Source organism: Muntiacus reevesi, chromosome 2, assembly GCF_963930625.1.
Source record: "Muntiacus reevesi chromosome 2, mMunRee1.1, whole genome shotgun sequence".
Classification (NCBI taxonomy): domain Eukaryota; kingdom Metazoa; phylum Chordata; class Mammalia; order Artiodactyla; family Cervidae; genus Muntiacus; species Muntiacus reevesi.
Window position 1 is genome coordinate 177,389,837 of NC_089250.1, and position 20,009 is coordinate 177,409,845.

At 46.1% G+C, this 20,009-nt stretch overlaps 1 protein-coding gene across 1 annotated transcript; it reads left to right on the forward strand.

The window, feature by feature from the left end:
- The first annotated feature begins 1,324 nt into the window (after positions 1-1,324).
- KDELR2 (KDEL endoplasmic reticulum protein retention receptor 2) lies at positions 1,325-16,233 on the forward strand. The gene is made up of 5 exons (XM_065923759.1): positions 1,325-1,556; positions 10,061-10,161; positions 13,183-13,341; positions 14,329-14,581; positions 15,929-16,233. Exons 1-5 carry the CDS (start codon positions 1,466-1,468, stop codon positions 15,961-15,963), a joined length of 639 nt encoding a protein of 212 aa, XP_065779831.1. The 5' UTR covers positions 1,325-1,465; the 3' UTR covers positions 15,964-16,233.
- The last annotated feature ends 3,776 nt before the right edge of the window (positions 16,234-20,009 follow it).

The window sequence follows — 20,009 nt, forward strand, 5'->3', positions numbered from 1 at the left end:
GCGCGGGATCCAGGTCCAAAACCAAAGCTAATCACGGGTTTTCTTGGACCCACACTCTGATGTGCATCCGTGTTACATGCGCTGATATTTGCCGTCAAAAATGATACAGTACAATATAAAGACAAACGGTAAAATTCATGACCGTGATTTAAAATTTTCTTTTTTTCTTTACTTAGAGCGACGTTAAATAGCAAACAGGAAACAAGTCAAGAGAGAATGCAAGATAAAGGGAAAAGCTTTACATTTTAGTACCTCTAATAGCACTTTTTTCCTGCTTTTGAATAATTGAGGAACCCATATTTTCATTTTGCGCTGGGCTCTGTAAATTATGCAGCCGTGTCCTGTTTATCAGCTTCATCCCATTAGAAATTTCTTGTGATTTTCACATCCTACAGAAATGTTCATTTTCTAACCTAATTTTGCACACTTTCTCAGTCTTCAGAATAATAAAATCTTTAGATCCTTGCATAAACCGCACCCTTCCCAATATCCCCAATATACACCTTATCTTGAGTGATGCAATCACATCAATTTTCCCCCTCTTATACATGTTTATACAGTAAACCCATAGAGCATATTAAAAAGCAGAGACATTACTTTGTCAACAAAGGTCTATCTAGTCAACGCAATGGTTTTTCCAGTAGTCATGTATGGATGTGAGAGTTAGATTGTGAAGAAAGCTGAGCGCCGAAAAATTGATGCTTTTGAACTGTGGTGTTGGAGAAGACTCTTGAGAGTCCCTTGAACTGCAAGGAGATCCAACCAGTCAATCCTAAAGGAAATCAGTCCTGGGTGTTCATCGGAAGGGCTGATGCTGAGGCTGAAGCTCCAATACTTTGGCCACCTGATGCGAAAAACTGACTGGAGAAGACTCTGATGCTGGGAAAGATTGAAGGCGGGAGAAGGGGACTACAGAGGATGAGATGGTTGGGTGGCATCACCGACTCAATGGACGTGAGTTTGAGTAAACTCCGGGAGTTGGTGATGGACAGGGAGGCCTGGCGTGCTGCGGTTCATAGCGTCACAAAGAGTCGGACACGATTGAGCGAGTGAATTGAACTGAACTGAACTGATAGAGCTCTTAAAACCAGTGGTGTAGGGGGGAAATCCCTCACAGAGGAGTGTTATTTCAAAAGTTAAAGGAAATCGCTGGCACCCCTGGGGAAGCCGGAAAACCGGCGGGGGGAAGTTGGCAAGGAGTCAGGGTGCCACGGAAGGAGCCCCGCAGCCGCGCTATCGCCCGGCCTGCACTCGGCGCGTCCCCTTTAAGGGGCGGGGCCGGGGCGGGGCCTGGAGGTCGCCCGCTCTCCCAAGCTGCTCTGCGCGCGCGCCGGCAGTTCGGCCACGTCCCTGGCCACGTCGCGCCCGCTCTCGCCATCTTCGCCGCTTCCTCTCAGGGGCCGCCGCCGCCGCCGCTGCCTGAGCCGCCGAACCTGGGGCCGCCGCGCAGACCGCCGCCGCCACCATGAACATCTTCCGGCTGACCGGGGACCTGTCCCACCTGGCGGCCATCGTCATCCTGCTGCTGAAGATCTGGAAGACGCGCTCCTGCGCCGGTGAGCGGCGGGCGAGGCCCGGGAGAGGCTCGGGCGCGGGGCCGGGTCCCTGGGAGGACGGGGCGACCACGGCCGCTCCAGGGCCCACGGGCTTGCGCCGGCCCGACACACCCCCCTCGGCGGAACTGGCGGGCGGCCGGCCCCCGGTGGGAGCCTGCAGCCCGTAGGGGTAGGAGCTGGGGCCGGGGCGCCGTGTCGGGGCCCTGGGCCCGGCTCTACACTTGGTCGGCTGCGAACTTGAGCCGTCGGGGGTCGGGGAGGCGCCAAGTGGACCGCGCGGGGCCTTATTGGATCTGAAAAGTTTGGCTGCGGGGCGGGGGCTCCAGCAGGCCGGTCCCCTGCGCCCCCGGCTTCAGTGGGCGCTTCTCCGCGCGCCTGGGTAGGAGGCGGGGGAGTCCGGAGGTGCAGGGAACCCGCGAATCAATGGGACGCGCAGGAGGAGGATGGGCAGGACCGCGGCGCTGGGCCTGACGTGGCAGCCGACCCAGCCCGGGAGGTGGGGCGGACGCGGGGAGAGGTCACCCCGCTCCCCACCCTGCCCCTCGGAGGACTGGCCTTTCCGTGAAGGTGCCCGGGCAGGCCTGTCCTTTAGAGTCCCGTGGGCTTCAACGCAGCTCTCGGGTCCCGGATCGCGCCTGCCGCGGGAGGGGCCTGTGGGGAGATCTCTAAGCGAATTTCTTGGGGCGGTTAATGCTGCTTTGAGGGACGATCTAGTTTGTCAAAACTCCTCTGAGCGCCTCTATCTAATAACGGGTTTTCTTAGACCTGCGTCGCGCCGCCGGTTACCGCTGAGGTCTCCTGTGGTCTCCTGTAATTCCTCACTCCACGTCACCAGTGAGTTGGCGGCTCCTCGCGAGTACACGTTTCATGCACACGCTGCTGGGAGGCAGTGAGACCCATCTTTCTCAGCTAGTCCTTGCAGGGTTTTGCGTTTCGTTAGCCCTAAGAGCTTAAGAACGGCGAATTTTTAAATGATTTCTTAAGTACAGAGTCTTCCTTACACATATATTTGATGCTATGTCTTCAATGTAATAAACGTTTGGAGAATTAAAGAACTTAATTTTTGCAGAGACAGTAAAAGGTGGAGTCCCAAATGACCCCGGTGGCAGAGAATTCCACGTACCTGATTGATTTCTCCCTATTTTCGCCTCTAAAGTAATACCACCTCCTCTTTGGCTGTAGTCTTTAGGCCTCACCTGTCTCCCTGGAACACAGCTGAGATCCAGGAAGTAAGAAGAACCAAAAAAGACCTTTGAGCAGTCAAAATGGATGTTACAAAGTCCACGTACTGAAACCAGTGTGTTTGGCTTGGAGATGATCTCAATTTATACATAGTTCCAAGAGGTTCAGTTGTACCATTTCCAATGACAGCGAAGTAATTTCAGCCAATGACTGTGAAGTAATCTCAGTGATTGTGAGAGCCGATATTTAAGTGCTTGCTGTGTGTTAGATAGTGAGGTAAATGCCTTATATGGCTTATACCAATAGTCCTTGGTGGCTCAGACTGTAAAGAATCTGCCTGCAATGTGGGAGACCTGGGTCTGGTCCCTGGGTTGAGAATATCCCCTGAAGAAGGGAGTGGCAACCCTCTCCAGTATTCTTGCCTGGAGAGTTCCATGGACAGGGGAGCCTGGTGGGCTGCAGTCCAAGGGGTCGCAAACAGTCACTCAGACATCACTGAGTGACTAACACTTTCACATAGTCCTTGAAATAACCTTATGAAGGGAGTACCCTTGCCCCCATTCTGCGGAGGAGGTAACTGAGGCACAGGGAGGTGAGATTACTGTTGGGGCCAGGATTGGCGCACAGGCAAGGGGTAACTCACAGTGAAAGATTTGCATAAATGTCCATCTGGTCTGTGTAGTTTTGGTTTAGGCATTTGATGCCAGGTCAGTAGTTTAGGTCATTTCTTGCTGTACTCAGAAAATGTTATTTTATTTTTAAGAGTTTTTTTTTTTTTATGTGGACCATTTTTAAAGTCTTTATTGAATTTGTTACAATATTGCTTCTGTTTCTGTCTTGGTTTTTTCCCTGAGGCATGAGGGATCCTAGCTCCCTGACCAGGGTTCAGACCTGTGCCCCTTGCATTGTTCCGTGAAGTCCTGACCACTGGGAAGACTGCACTTTCCAGGGAAGTCCCTAGGAAATGTTATTTTTAATCCCTGCTTTATCAAGATATAATCGACATACAACATTGTATTCGTTTTAGGTGTACAACATACAGATTTGATATATGTATTGGGAGATGATTACCACAGTAAGTTTAGTTAACATCCATCACCACACATAGAGACTTTTTTTTTCTCTTGTGATGAAAGCTTTTAAGATATACTCTTCTAGTAACTATGCAATGCAGTCTTGTTAGCTATAGTCCCCATTGTATGTTACATCCCCAAAGTTTATTTATCTTCTAACTGGAAGTTTGTGCCTATTGACTACCTTTACCCATTTTGCCCACCCCCTCACCAGAAATGTTACTGTTAATCTTTATTTTTGCTCCAAAGTCTTTGTATGAGTCTCTTAATCTTTTATATGTTCCTTGGAATCCCATTCTCTGTCAAGGCATTAAATATTGAAGCACGCTATCTCCTAAACATGGATCTAAACTAAGATACTGGGGGGAAGTTAGTGCAATGCTGAATATGGAATTTTTGAGGAAGCACTGAGTAATAAGAGAGAGTGAAAGGGTTTGCTGTTTTTTGACATTCACTATTTTCATTTGGGAAATTTAGGAGTATTTAGGAAAATATAAAATACTTAAGCCAAAAAAGCAAGGAAGATAAATGGGTGAGTTAAATTTGTGTATGTTTGCTTGGTATTCCAATAGTTACTAAACTAGCCTCGTTGTCAGACTTAGGATCATTTTAGTTCTTACATATGAGATTTTCTAGCCTTATAAAAATCAAAATCACCAAGATCATTTATTCAGAATTAAATTCTGAATTTGACTAACTGCCTTGTTTTTCCATCCTAATTTAAAGTTGTTAGGGACTTTTGAAAGGGTAAGAATTTGGTATGAGTTTCTCAAATAACTAGAATAGGAGAGAGGTACATTCAGGTTGTGTTTCTCACTTTGAAAATACTGGTATTGGGATTCATTTTAGGATTTTGGCCTTTATTTGGAATATAGGTGCAACTGTAGAACCACGAGACTTTTTCCCGTTAGGGTAAAAGATAAGACAGTTTGGTGAGGAAGATTCTGCTTTCTTGACCGTCTAATTCCAGAACAACAGCCGTAAAGGACCTTTTAAAGTGGAGGCTGGGGAGTTGATATTGGTTTCGTTAGAAATGGCATTCTCCGGTGTCTGCATTGTCATGATGGAGGGATGAATGAAATGTGAGTTCCTCATCTTCCTGGACTCTTGAGTGCAGCTGGATCCACAGTGTGCTCAGGTTATCACTTTAGTGTCCTAAACATGGACCTGGGGAGTGTTGGGGGAACACACCTTGGTTTGTAGGTGAGGAGCTTCCTGTCTGCCTTTTCCTGTGGGCTGATAGTTATTAGTACAGTGTCTAGTGGGCTTAAGCTACTGGTGGCTTCTTCCGAGCTCAAGGCTCCCAGCCTTCCTCCCTGGTCCTTCCCTTCTCTCCTCCGCCTGTTACTTAGGTTGTTGTTAGCTGTTGTCTTGTAAGTTGCAGGTTTTTCATCCTAAACTTGACAGCAATGTACAGTGTCCCTACATTTCTTGTAATTGTACAGAGTGTGTGTGTGTGTGTGTGTGTGTGTGTGTGTGTGTGTGTGGCCTTTATATTTTGAGTTTTATTAGGAGATAGTTTATTTGGAGTGAATGTATCTGATTTACAAAAAGCAGCCATTTTCTTGGCTCTTAAATGTGCTGAAGTTTTAGGTTTTAATATATTTTCTCTTAAATTGTCTTAAGTAGTATGCAGTGGACTGGCATTTTGTTTGATTTATTTGTTTATTTTGTAGTGGCTTCTCCAGATTGGGGGAGGTTCCTCTCTTTGTTGTTTATTGGAAGTGTGGTTGATTTATTTACAGTGTTGGGTTAGTTTCAAGTGTACAGCAGAGTGGTTCAGATACGTGTGTGTGTATTCTTTTTCAGAATCTTTCCCTTATAGTTTACTACAAAATATTGAGTATAGTTTCCTGTGCTGTAGAGTATGTCCTCGTTGTGACAGTTTATATTTCTGAAGCCCAAGGAAAACACCTCTCCTTTTATTGTCTTTGAATACTCCAGGGAGCTTTTGCCTCCCGTTCCCGGCTCCCTCCTTGTAGCAGCTGTCACCTCTGCTCTTTGGAGTGCCAGGCTCCTGAGTAATCATGGCTCTTACTTACTGACCACCCCCTCCATGACCTCAAGGCACTGGGGACACAGTTCTGAGCAGCAGCTTGCCACTGTCAGAGTTTCTGTTCTCAAGAAAGCTGCGATTGAGTTGAAATAAGATATATATATAAAAAATAAAAATACAGGGAGAAGGAAATGGCAACCCACTCCAGTATTCTTGCCTGGAAAAGTTCATGGACAGAGGAGTCTGGCGGGCTGCAGTCCATGGGATTACATGACTGAGCATGTGGGCACAAGGGTGGAGGGAGATGGGTTGGTAGCAATAAAGTGGTAGAACTGAAAAAAATAAAATAAAAATACAGGATATCAAACCACATAGGTAGTAAACCCTATGGATGTGAAGTGGCAAGAAAGACCCTGGGGAAGGCTCCCCTGATTTCACAGCAAGGAGGGTATAAGACCTCCGTGAGGAAAGTATGCAACTTCGCTGATGGATGTAGAAGAGACCCGAATGTATGTTCATACCATACCTGGTCCTGGATAGGACCAGGCAGAGGAGAGGAGACAGGATGATTCGTTTCCCCTAATTACCTTCCTAATTCAGAACATCATCACAATCAAAGGACAATAAACTGAGAGAAATAATCTGCAATATATCTAAGTGGCAAAAGGTTAATAACCACCATAAAATTAATTTTTCATTTTAAACTAATTTTAAATTAATTAATTAATCCTCCAAATTAAAAAAAAAAAAACACCCTGATAGGTAAATGAGCAAAGATGGCAGCTTATAGAAGAATAACAGAAGGGCAGTTAAAAGTGAAAGAATGCCCTGCCACTAGTAGTTAGAAGCTTAGGTGTTAAAAGAGCAGTGCATGCCATCGTTTGTCACTAGGTGGGAAAAAGTCAGAGGTTTACAACATCTTGATGTAAGCAGGGATGTGAAGTAAAGTGTATTTTCATCTGGTGTTGTGAATATGTAAATTGGCACAGCCTATGTAGGAGAAATTTGACAATGTTTCAAAAGTTAAAGTGTTCATATATTTTATCCCAACATTTCTAGGGAATTTGAACTACAGAAATTATCATGTAGGTGAACAAGCTAAATATATAGATATAAAGATGTTTGTTGTATCTAAATATATACAGAACTCTATTTATAGGTACAAAGATATTCATGGAGCATTTACAAGAACAAAAATTGTACACAACCCAAATGTCCACTTGTGCGGAGGAGTCACACAATGTTGGTACATTGACACTGCAGAACACTATGCAACCATTAAAAAGAATAAGGTAGAAGTATTAACAGGAGAAGATACGTCTGAAATACTAAGTTGAGAAAGCAAGTTTTAAACAAAGAGACAGTGTGGCCCAATTTAAGGTGCAAAGGTGTGAGTACACATACAAATACACATATGAGACAGGGGCTTTAAAAAAGCCTGGAGCATCGCATTTAAAGTGGAGGTGGGAGGGGTGTTTACAAAGTCCTTTTGCTTTTTATTCCATGTACGTTGCCCCAGTTGGTACTTTTAATAAAATAGCATGGATTTCACTGAAAACAGGAAAAGCAGTACGTAGTAAGAGCTGTCACTAAGCATCCATAAGCATGGCAGAACAAGTCCATAATTTGTTCCGTTTGGCAGGTGCAGAAAGTAAGGTTTGGGGGGCTGAGTATGTAACGAGCCTGTCTGACTGGATGCATTCGGAGCTGACCTTGAACCTAAACCCCTGGCTTCCCAGCCTCTTCCCCTGCTCACGGGGGCTGCGCTGTGAGCCAGCTGCTGGCCCCGGGGCTCCAGGCCGTTAGGAGAGCGTCTGGGTCCTTGGAGACTGGATCGGCGCACGGTGCCCGGGGCGCCGGGTGAGCGCTGCCCTGCGGGTGTTCCCATTGCTCTGACCTGTGGCACTTGGGTGCATCCAGTGTTGGCAGGAAAAAACAGTTCACGGAAGGCTTGTGCGTCTGGTTGAGGGTTTTGTTCTCTAAACCAGTGCGAATATGAGAAATGCAGCTTTTAACCTGCAGCTGAATTTAAGGACGTGAACCCTGGAATGCTTAGTTGGAGGCGTTCGTTAACCTTCACTTGGCCCAGCGGGAGAAGATGGGAATGGTGGTGGGTGTGATGATTGGTTTCCGCTTTACGAGTTGTGCTCCCTGGTGTGGAGGTGCTCCCTGGTGTGGAGGTGCGGTACATTTGTTACAGAACCGCCGAGAGTGAGTGGTCTGCAGAGCTTGTTACCCTGGCCTTCGTGTCCTTCAGTCTCAACCTGGAACCTGACTGTGGGAGCGCCTCCCGCTTCATAGTGAGTGTCCCCGGAAGGAGATTCCTGCCCCGCCTGCTCTGTCTTCAGCTGGTATCCCCACCTTCCATAGGAGACAGACAGGTTTTCTGTGTTAAAGGGAAAAGCTGCTGCCTGCTCCTCGGGATCCAGGCTGGGAAGAATCAGGCACAGCTGTGTGGGCACACAGTGCCCAGGGCTCCCCACGGCGGCTCCTGCCCCGGTTCTGCACCACAGGACAAGCTGCAGGCCACGCGCCGCCTGGCCCCGTCTCCTCTGGCCCACCCTCTGGCGGGCAGTAAATTAGGGCAGAGCACGCACCTGTTTACAGTCAGAGACGCAGTATAACCTGAAAGCTCTTTGGAAGTCTTACCTCAAAATAACCACAAAATGAGTTTACCCCCATGGCATGAAAATAAATTGAATTACCGTTTCTTTTTTCCATTTGTGCATTCATTCAGCAGGTATTTTCTGGGCCCTGCTGTGTGTCACACCCCGTGCTCAGCACGGAGAATACAAAGTGGAGATCTCCCTGTGTGCTGGGGCTCTGGAGGGGAGGGGGACGGGCGACCAGATGACCACAGGGCGCTTTGTAAGTGCTGCCGCAGGAGCGGGGCAGCAGCCTGGTGAAGTGGGTCTTCTGTACTTGCTGGATGAATAAGCAGCGCCGAGGGAGGGTGTCTTCAAGGATGACTTTGATGGGAATTGGGTTGCAAAGGGGGGTGGTGAAAGCAATATGCCAGTCCCTGATTTTTAGTATAGGAATTCTGAAAACAAGGACAAATTTCAGTTTACCTGGCTTCCAAAGTTTCAGGAGAATAAACCCTTTACAACAAAACTCGCCTATATGTATTCTGTCATTTTTTAATTTAAAATATGGGAAAGAACCACATAGAAAATAAACTGGAAATTTCTCTCACGAGGCTTCCACAATCATCAGACGTGAACTGCGTGCTCCCTGTCCTTTTCCCCAGCTTGTCTTCTCTCGTGTGTTCTCTGTGTCAACAGCAGTCTCACTGATTCTCCTTTGGAACTTTGATCTGTGATAAGAAGAAAAGAAACTTCCCTACCACTGGGGAAAAGACTAAAAGGGGCAAGCTTATTCTCTGTATCTGTATCTGCACCTTTGGTGCTTGAAATTGGTCACTACTGATGGATCCAGAGGGATAGAGGCAGCTGTTCCTTCAGTTTCTCTTAAAGTATTTTGTGAATAGGCTGGAACTGCAATTATTCCTCCACAAAAATAACGTTCTCAGAGCTAGACTTTTTGCTTCAACAAGCTATAAAATTGCTTTGGACAGTAGGGTTGTTTGTAAATCATTTAATAAAACAATGTGATTTCCACCTTCTGGAAGAATATTGCTAATGATTTGGGTGCAGTGACATTTCCACTAAACACAAACTTGCCTAACTGTCTAATGATGTGAAGTTTACAATGTAGGTGAGGGTGGGTGGGTCCTGACACCTAGTGAGATTCACTTTCCTCAAAAAATCACTCTTTCTCCAGCAACTGAAACCCACGGTGCACGTCTGTTGTCACAACTATTTGGCCAAATCCAGATGGCAGGGGACCGTCTCATCGTCCCAGCTGAGCATCCCTGTGCCCCGACAGGGCTCGGGAGGTGGTGGTGACTGGAGGGAGAAAGAGTTTCAAGATGTTAAAACAGTAAAAGTTTAAAGTTTTTATTTCGTCCAAGTAATGCTCCCTCCCAAAAGCAGTCACTATAAGAGGCCAAGCCAGGGGGATTACTCCTCAGACTTTTCCTTGATGCAAGGCCCCCACTTGGTTCCTCGTTGCCTTGTCTGTTCAAGGATGTTGAGGGAAAGGAAGACTGAAACTGCTCTCATGCGTTAGAGTCATCCCAGCCCTTGGCTTGGTGCCTGGTGTCCCACATTCCTGCAGTCCCTTCGTGGTATTGACTTCAAGAATCACAGAGCTCTTGGTGTATTTCTAACACTTTCCTTTTGTTTCTTCAGGTATTTCTGGGAAAAGCCAGCTTCTGTTTGCACTGGTCTTCACAACTCGTTACCTGGATCTTTTTACTTCATTTATTTCATTATATAATACGTCTATGAAGGTATGGTGTGGCACACAATGGAGTGTTTTGTCCATAATTCACAGACCTGTGGAAACTGTTTAACTTATGTCACCTCTGCACTTAATTAAGCATCTTCAAGAAGAATGTCTAGATATGCTGTTGTTGACGTAAGCCTTTTGAGACCACCTAGTATGTAAAGCTCGGAATAGTTATCATTAAGCATTTTCTTTCCTGATCAAAGCAGTATCTATTTAATTAAAGCTCTTTGCACTTAGAGATTTCTTGGTCTTAAGTTCCTCAGCTGTGATAAGCTTCTGAAGCTCTGGAAAACCCTCGAAGAAAGAGGAGTGACTGTTACGTTTTCAAGCAGTGGGAAATTACAGGGTCCCTGGGAAAGGCCAGCAGGTTGGTTCAGGACAGGGAAGGGCAGGCGGGCTCCCGGCTGCCCCGCCTTCCCGCGCCTCTCTGCGGGGCCTGGGCGTGCGTCTGCCTGTTGCCTTGGCCATGCTTAAGCAACATCTGCACCGTAGCTTACTTAATATGGTTTAATACTTATGGGTTAATAAGCCTTTTAACTCGTCCTAAGTGCTAGTATCCATGCCACCTTCGGTGTCACAGTTTTCCTAACTCCCAGGAAGACAAATGTATGGCTCTCAAAATGCAGCATAATTGCATACACTCTTGTGTGCCGCGGGTAGCACGCATGCCACGCTCCAGGCAGTCGGGGTACGCTCTGCAGGCATTGAACTTGCACGTGGTGAGCACCCCTGGGGCACGCTGAGGGCTGGCAGACGGCAGGCAGCACCCTTGGTTCTGGCAGGGGAGCAGACGCTCACAGCAGCCCTGGATAGATGACTAGTTTGCAGTTGCTGCCGTGATTGCAAGCCCGGGCCGCTCAGGATACGCGCGGGATGTCAGATTCCACTCATTCCTTCTTCACAGGCTCAGCGGGCAGGTGTGTGCTGGGCACTGTGCTTATGGGCGCCTCGGGAAGTAGTATTTAAGCTAAAGTCATTGGTATGGCATTTAAAGCAACTCCTGCAATGCTTTGTGTTCAAAAGCATTTTTATAAGCACAGTTCAGAGTAGACAAAGCAATATTCAAGCCCATGGCTTTCACTAAGAAGCACATTCGAGTTACCTAGAGTCATTCCATTCTTTGTTACTAAGTGATGGGAACTCATCAAGAATTTGCTTCCTTAGAAATGGCATGTCCTTGCTTATTGTCCAGCCAAGTTAAAACTGTAGCTGTCAGAGCTGTGTGAGCAGGAATCCCCTCCCCTCCCTCTCAGGATGCCCGGCTTTCAGGAATCCTTACTTGCTTAATTGTTGCTTCCAAACATAATCCTGAAAATCAGGGGCATGAGAACCGGGTTTTATGTGCTCATGGCTTCTTACTTTAAATGGCAAGCATGGGCGAGAGAAGAAAAAGAGCTCCTTTGTTCAGTGGCTGCTAAACCTTCGTGGACGCATCGGGGCTGGTTGTGGGTGGGGGACTGGGGAGCGACCCCCGGCCAACTTGTGCTTCCACTGGATGTTCTTCTGGGGGCGGGGCGGGGGAGACTCTGCCCATAGATGTGTGTGTTTTGTGTATACATATAGATTATGTGTTTATTCACTAGCATATATACATGTGTTTTTGTGTGGAGAGAACGCCTCTAACAGTATAAGGTGTTGATCTTCCTTGATTTTGCATTGAGAAGGGGTATATATGTGCTGCTTCTTCAGTATTATGGGTATAGTGGACAGTTTTGATACTTTGTTGACTATTTGCAAATATAGCTTCAAGATGCCTGGGACAGTTCAGGTCTTTGTTTTGAAGTATATGAGGACTTGATGATTGCTCTCATTTTCCTCTTACGTCGATTGACCCCAGTGTTTTCTGAATGAAATTTTGCAAGTCGACTTGGCTAGCGCGAAGTAGGACCAGCTCATGTGGCTGATATCCCAGCTGCCTGTGTTTATAGGTTCTTGACCCTAAAATTCTGCAGTCTGAAAATTGGTGTAATCTCAGAATGTCAGACTTTTTCTTGGGTTCAGATGAGTATATAGTGTTTTTCCTTTTGAATGTGAAACACCATATACTTAATTGTAAGCCCTTGAATAGCTATGCATTGTACAATTATCACTTACTTTTGGTTTTGCTTTTGTTGTTACCAGACAAAATTTCATAGCAAAAATTTGAATGTTCAGTGTTAAAATAACAGAAGTAAAAACTGTCATTGCACAGTGTAACATGAGTTCCTTGTCTATATTATCTTTTGAAAAGTGCTAGCTCAGATATATCTTCATGCTGTAAGGAAGTGCCTTCATTTTGAACTCTACTGAACTTGCCATTCACTTTCTTTTCTAAGGCAACTATCTAATAATTTACAAAGAGATTAAAAATACATTTCTTAAAAAAAAATACGTCTCTTGGCAGTCTCTTATAAAGTTAAACTTACACGTAACATCTGATCCAGCAGTCCTGCTCCTAGGTCTTTACCCAGGAGAAATGAAGGCTTATGTTCACACAAAAGCCTGTGCACAGATGCTCACAGCACCTCCATCCCCCACCCCACAAGCTGTAAACAACCCACCTGTCCTCTGACTGGTGGGTGGATCAACCTCTGTGGCTGCCTCTTCGTAAAGACACAAGAGGACCAGTTCTTAATGCGCAGGACAGCACAGCTGGATCTCAGGTGGTTATGTTGACTGAGAAGAACTGGTCTGAAAGGTGACATACTGTCACAGCTCCGTTTATGGGATGGGATTCCAGAAGAGGCCAGAAGTGCAGGGACTGAGCACACGTCGGCACTTGCCAGGGCTTAGGCCTGGAGAAAGGCGTGACTCTGCAGGGCAGCAGGAGGGAACTGGGCGGGGTGTGGGTGTTAGGACTGATCTGTGTCTTGATTATGGTGGTGGTTTTATGACGTGTGAAACTCTATGCCCCCCCCAAAAGTGGATTTTACTATATTTAAATTTGATGTATATATATGTGGCTGATGTAGAAAACCAAGGGAATTGGAGCAATTGTAATATTGATGACCCAGCATCTTTTTTTTTTTTTTTATCTTTTTAGCTCATCTACATTGCCTGCTCCTATGCCACAGTGTACCTGATCTACATGAAATTTAAGGCAACCTACGATGGAAATCATGATACTTTCCGAGTGGAGTTTCTGGTGGTCCCTGTGGGCGGCCTCTCATTTCTAGTCAATCATGATTTCTCTCCTCTTGAGGTTAGTTAAGAGCTTACTTAGGTAGTCATGCTTGGTTCCCTAAGGAAATAGACCTGTTTGCAGTTACTGGGGTTCTGTCTTGTGATTTGGGGGCGTGGGTGGGGAGTGGGTCGGCAAACAAACGTAGTTGGATGTCAGTAAATCATAGGCAAGAATTAAGCACCCAGGTCAGACACCCCTTGAATGTCTGCCGACTGTCCTCTGGAACATACGCGTGGCCTCTGTGATACCAAGCTGCTGCACCCCTTGTCCTGAGGAAGCGCAGCCTGCACGCTGCCCAGCGCCGCCACGTGGAGGGGGGTGGCCTGCTCCCAAGTGCTCCGTCCAGCCGCAAGCGTCCCGGAGCTGAGTTGGTGGCCTCACTGGCAGTGGTTGTCTCCTGGTGGTGGGGGAGCCTGAGTTTTAAAACACTCCAGGAACAACTCCTAGGCCCTTCCTCCCTAGGCATGAATGAAGTGCTGGGTGCAGGAGAGGGCTTGCGTAATTATGACTCTGACTTCTTAGCCCTTTGATTTAACCATGCCAAAAAAAACCCTGAAGAGTAAGAAAAATGGTGAAATGATTTATATCACCTGGAAAGGAGAAACAGCAGTGAGGGAGTGGAAGGACCCAGTCCTTAGTCCTGTCAGCCCTGGGAGGAAGCAGGGTTGGTTCAGGGCCCCAGATCCAGAGCGGGAGAAGCTGCTGGTGGAGAAGCATCGTGTTTGAAGAGTCAGGAAGTTGCCCAGGGAAGAGTGCAGTGCTGGCGAGATCGGGGAGGGAGGTCCAAGGAGCTGGAGGTGCCCGGGAACCTCGCTTGTCCTGGGGGATCTGTGCCTTTATATGTGGCTTAAGTTTCTGTGGTTTATTAAATTGCAGAGCTGCTCTGTCCTGGGCTCTGATGCCCAGACTCTGCTCCCTTTATGTTGCTTCACGGTGAAGCAGCAGTGTTTGCTGTGAGCTGACGGCAGGCACCGGGCGTTGATGGGGCTGCCGTTTCTCTCTCAGATCTTGTGGACCTTCTCCATCTACCTGGAGTCGGTGGCCATCCTGCCGCAGCTCTTCATGATCAGCAAGACCGGGGAGGCGGAGACCATCACCACCCACTACCTGTTCTTCCTGGGCCTCTACCGCGCCTTGTACCTCGTCAACTGGATCTGGCGCTTCTACTTCGAGGGCTTCTTTGACCTCATCGCTGTGGTGGCCGGCGTTGTCCAGACCATCCTGTACTGCGACTTCTTCTACTTGTACATCACGAAAGGTGCGTCAGGCTGTGTCCTGCCCGCCTCCCTCTTCCAGGTCTCCCCTGGCCATTGTGCTTATGCTCTGACACTTGCTCAGAAGGCGAACTGGCTTCAGACCACCTCTTAATGACCATCAGGTAGAATTCTTGGTCAGGATTTTCAGTCTTTTTTTTTTTTTCTTTTTTTGCTATAATTTTAGTTTTTCTACAATGACACATTTTCATTGTAAAACCTGTCAGAATTAATAATTCTAAAAACAATCACCCAGAATCCTACCACTCCAAAATAATCATTGTCAATGTTTCAGTAAACGTAAATGGTTTAATGATACATGATTTAAAGTCAACATGCTGTCCTATAATTTGTTCTTTTTCCTGGACATCTGCATGATTTTTAATAGCAGCGGAGTCTTTTGTTATGTTTATTATCATAGTTGACTTATTCAGCCCCCTATTCATGGGTGTTTGGGCTTAAAAATCCAGTGTTTAACTCAGTGTCCTTGTGTGTGTGTGTATATATATATATATATATATTTGCTTTTGTATGAATAGAGTACATGTGAACTGGACAAAAATCTGATGAAAGCCATGGTCCTTGCTCAGAGAAAAATGCACAGTTACATGTATTCACATAAACGTGCGCTTATAGTTTTAGGGAGTTCAGGGGCCCTGAAACCCAATCACAGATCCCAGGCTAAGAATCCTCAGCTCACTTTAGTCACTCAGTCGTGTCTGACTCTTTGCAACCTCATGGACTGCAGCACGCCAGGCTTCCCTGTCCATCACCAACTCCCAGAGTTTACTCAAACTCATGTCCATTGAGTCTGTGATGCCATCCAACCATCTCATCCTCTGTCACCCCCTTCTCCCGCCTCCCAGCTAGGGAATCCTGGCTATACAGTAAAGAATAGCTTACTGTATAGCCAGTAAGAATCCTGGCTATACAGTAAAATTTCTAATGGTGGAATTGCTAGATACAAGGGCATATGTATCTTAACTCTTTTTTTAACATCCAAAATTTTCATAACTGTTATATGTCAATATATGTAATTAGGGGATTAAGTCACGATGACAAAAAGCTGCCATGAATTAAAAGACAATTTCAATGGAACTAGTATTTTTAAATTCAGTTGCTATGGCATCCAGGTACATTAAGAAGATTCCAGTCTGTGTATATGACATTGTCTTACTTCAGAGGACTTTATTGACACCCAAATCAAATGCCTGGTGCGTGTCAGAAGTTCATTTCCTTGGACCTTACTCTGTGGTGTCTTGTATGACAGACTGCTAGGAATGGGAAGGAGGAAACTGAAGCTTGTCAGGATGAGTAACCTTTTGTGAAACTCCCTGTCTTTAAACTTGCAGTTCTCAAGGGAAAGAAGCTCAGTCTGCCTGCGTAAGTGCCAAAGACCACCACCAGCATCTGTCCTCAGGGTGCTCGGACAGAATTCTTACCACAGCAAAGGCTCAAGATGCTTGATACGGAAAATTGGAAACTCAGCTCTTCTGTTGCAGATAGTCATCAGTGGCTCTGTGAGAACCCAGTGGGAAAGAACCAGAAGGTTTCTGTTTAATGCATCTTGCCTTATCTTTTTTTATTACTATGTACAAAGATTTTTTTACACAAAGAAACTTAATGCTGTATTAATAAAGTCAGTGTGTAGCTTCAATTGGGGGTAGTTCCAAAGTGAAGATTTTGTGAGGAACAAGTGCAAACTGTTTTGGGTTTTTTTTAATTCTTTGAAATTGTTGATTCTTTGTGTCTGCAATGAAATTGTACTCCTTGACAGTCAGTAGATTATATATTCCTCCATCTATCAAACTTGCATTCCACTATATTTATTTGTTTTTTTGCCAAAAGATGAGTTATCTTTGTTTGAAATCTGAGACACTATGTCCAGTTTGGTACACCCGTTCAAATTGCTTCCCACTGATGTGGAACTCCTTCCCTGGACATCAAACACTACACGAGGCTGGTAAGGATGACTTGCAAGTCTGAAGGGTTTCATTACCAAAATTTGAAGATTCTGAATGTAGATGGAGTCTCGTTTAAGAGTCACCAAAGGTGCCTGCCCGCCTCCCCTACTAAGAAGTGTCAGTTTGAAACTGTTCCAAGGGTGTCGGAAAGCTCACTGGGGGCGGGGGGATGGCTCTGGGCTGCTCGCCATCTGAGTGTGACGCGCGAGAGACATTTGTGATTAGTTTGGACTTAGGACTCCTCTGAGGAATGGAACACAAGTAGTTACCTATCACTTTAATTTACAATTCCAGAAGATTACTACAACCATGTCTGTTCTCAGATTCAAGTGGTTTTTCATATCCCTTTTGGGTAGCAGAATGATTTACTTTTTTTTTTAATTGGCAGCACCAATTGCGATTTCTCTTACTCTTTTTGTTTTGTTTTCTTTTGTTTTTACTGAGCTCTTGCATGATTTATCTTGTTACCATCCTAAATAAACATTTTATTAAACCTAGCATAAATTGTCTTTTTTTCCTGAATTAGGGTTTTGGAACATCCCATGTCGGGATGGGTTTTATTCTTTGTTTTTCAATTGGCAACAGAAGCTCTATATAGGGCCGAAAACATTTGTTCTTCCCTTAATCTAAAACCTCTTTTTTTTTTTTTTTTTGAAAAATTGCAGTTTTCCTCCTGATTTTGCCATTGTACTGATTTGCTGCATTTTTTTTTTTTTTTTTACTTATGCAAAAACATGATTTTGGGTTTTTTTGTGATGCACCATAAATGTTAAAGTGTTGAATACTAACAGGGCTTACAACAAAAAGGATGTAGTGGTCTTGTTTACTGCAGTAAAATATCTTGTGAAGGAAGGGAACTGGATGGATTTTACTTTTATCTAGAGTGTCTCCAAGCATCTTTCTAAACAGGCAGTGTAACTGCATAGTTTAACCTCCTGTCCTTATCGCTCTCACCCCCCCCCCACCCCCACCTCATGTCTTTGCTTTTGTGTATCAGAGTTTCTTTCGGGCATTCTAGTTTAGTTTCTGTTTTCATCCTTCTTGGAAGATTCTAATGGCAAGGAGGAAGGGTGGGAAATCCTGGCCTAAGTGGAGCAGACCCCAGCGTTCCCACACTGGGGGTGGGGGAATCTCCTGTTTTTGTGCATGTAAATCAAGCTGGGATCATTCTTCACTGAGCACAAAGCGTAGAGCAAGGATCTGGGACTTGAGGAAGCATGAAGTGTCGACGCCTCCATCAGCCATCTGCCCGAGGAAAAGTAAAGCTGGCTGAGATGCTGCTGCTGTCTTGTGGTCCCCCAGGGTGACATCTTCACAGGTACCTTGGGGGGCATGCGGGACCAGGGCGGCGTCTTCGCGCATGCTAGGAACAAAGGCATTGTCTGATGCACCTCACGAAGCACTGTTTCTGAATTACTCTCACTTCCTGAATAAAGGTTATCAGGTAATTCATACTTTTTATGGAGCTGTTTTATTTGTGTGAATTTGTGTTTTTTCTTTAAACATAAAGAACGATAAAGCAAAATTAACATATTTGCTCACTAAGTAACTCTGAAAAGATGCTGGGTGTTGGCTGCTTACAGACACCAATCCAACACTGTCTAGTCCGGTCATGGGGTTTGAAGGTTTCCCAGGGAATTCTCACTGCAGTAGCCCAGGTTCAATCCCTGCTCGGGGAACCAAGATCTTGCAAGCTGTTCAGTGCAGCCAAAAAAACAAGGTTTCCTGCTTCCTTACAGCCTGTCAAAGAGAGAAACGGGTAAAGAAAAAGTTGCAGGTAGAAAGCCTTGCTAGGGAAGATCAGCCCAAAGATACCAGTAAGTCAGACGGTTAGCTGGAATGGTTGAGCAAAATTCGGTTTCAACAGAAATCATTAGTGATCTGTGGGAACACTAGGAAAAGCACAGGCTTTGGGGTCAGATGTGTAGAGTCTTGGCCCCTCACAGTCTAGCCCTGACCTTGGAATTAATGTGAGCGTGCTGCCGCTCTGTTACCAGCGGAGACTCCACCGTAGGATTTACGTGAGGTGTTGAGGAGCCCTGTCCTGAAGCTCATAGCCCAGAGACTGGTGCACATTAAGTGCTGGGGACCTCAGGGACCCTCTCCCCTCCCTTTGTGCTCAGCTTGGGACAGCTTCCTTGAAAGCTGGCTGGAACCAGTTCAGCAGGAGTTCCCCTGATGCATTTGATCGCATTGGTGGTTTTGCCCTTGTCAGCCTGCATTATCTTCAGACCCTGACTCCCAAGTACTTTGCAAAACCACCAGTCTGAGTGAAGGCTGACTGAATTGGGGCTCGGTGTGTGTCTTTCTGCTATGTGCTTCGCCCTCTAGTGGCCAAAGGTAGATTCCAAGGACCGTGCACTTTGCTCAGTAATCACTGTGCCGGCCCCCCACACCCCCCTAACCTGATCTGGGTTAGTTTTTGAAGTTTGTGGTCTTAAGAGTCTTGTGCAGGTGCTGAGGTGGGGGTAGGGTCTCCTCCAGTTCTGAAACAGTTCCCTCTTTTATCCTTTCAACCTAAAGGTAACTTGCAGCATAATATAGCACTTCTACTGCAAGACTGTCATCGAGTTCGTGCTCAGACATGTCAGACTCTGCGACTTCATGAACTGTAGCGTGCCAGGGTCCTCTGTCCGTGGGATTTCCCAGGCAAGAATACTGGAGTGGGTAGCTATTCCCTTCTTCAAAGGATCGTCCCAATTCAGGAATTGAACCCACCTCACCTGCATTGGCAGGCAGATTCTTTACAACAGCCATCTGGGAAACCTGTAATATAGCACTAGTCCTTTCAAACAATGACAAGGATTGTCATTTTTTTATACTACTAGAACATAATACTGCAGATTTCTGACCTAGTTTGGCATTGGGCACTTAAAAAGTGAGTCTTCAGGCATACACTATCTACTTGACTTCATTTTCAGGAAAAGCTCTAGAGGCCATGTTAGAGTTGAGGCCCAAATGGAGTGAAATAGTGACAGGGAAATGCCTGAAGGAGGAGCAGCCCCTGGCAGAGGAAACAGATGGTAAAAACCCAGGGGCGAGAATAAGCTTGGTATATTTCAGGGGGTGGGAAACGCAGCAGGCAAGGTGAGTGAGGAAGGGAGAAAGTAACCCTAACTCAGGGAGACAACCATGCATTTGCAAACCTGCAATGTGTGACTCCCAGGGAAAAGACTCTGCAAGAGGTTGGAGTCCATTTTATGCACAAAGTGTTCAGTCACTCAGTCGTATCGACTCTTTGCAACCCCATGGACTGCAGCACGCCAGGCCTCCCAGTCCATCACCAACTCCGGGAGCTTACTCAAACTCATGTCCATCGACTCCGTGATGGCATCCAACCATCTCATCCTCTGTCGTCCCCTTCTCCCGCCTTCAATCTTCCCCTTCTCCCGCCTTCAATCTTCCCCAGCCAGCATCAGGGTCTTTTCCAATGAGTCAGTTCTTTGCATCAGGTGGCCAGAGTACTGGA

Coding starts and splice junctions, on each gene's coding strand:
- KDELR2 (XM_065923759.1), top strand. CDS start 1,466: ATGAACATCTTCCGGCTGACCGGGGACCTGTCCCACCTGGCGGCCATC. Junction 13,342..14,328: donor ATGATTTCTCTCCTCTTGAG/GTTAGTTAAGAG, acceptor TTTCTCTCTCAG/ATCTTGTGGACCTTCTCCAT. Junction 14,582..15,928: donor CTACTTGTACATCACGAAAG/GTGCGTCAGGCT, acceptor TTAAACTTGCAG/TTCTCAAGGGAAAGAAGCTC.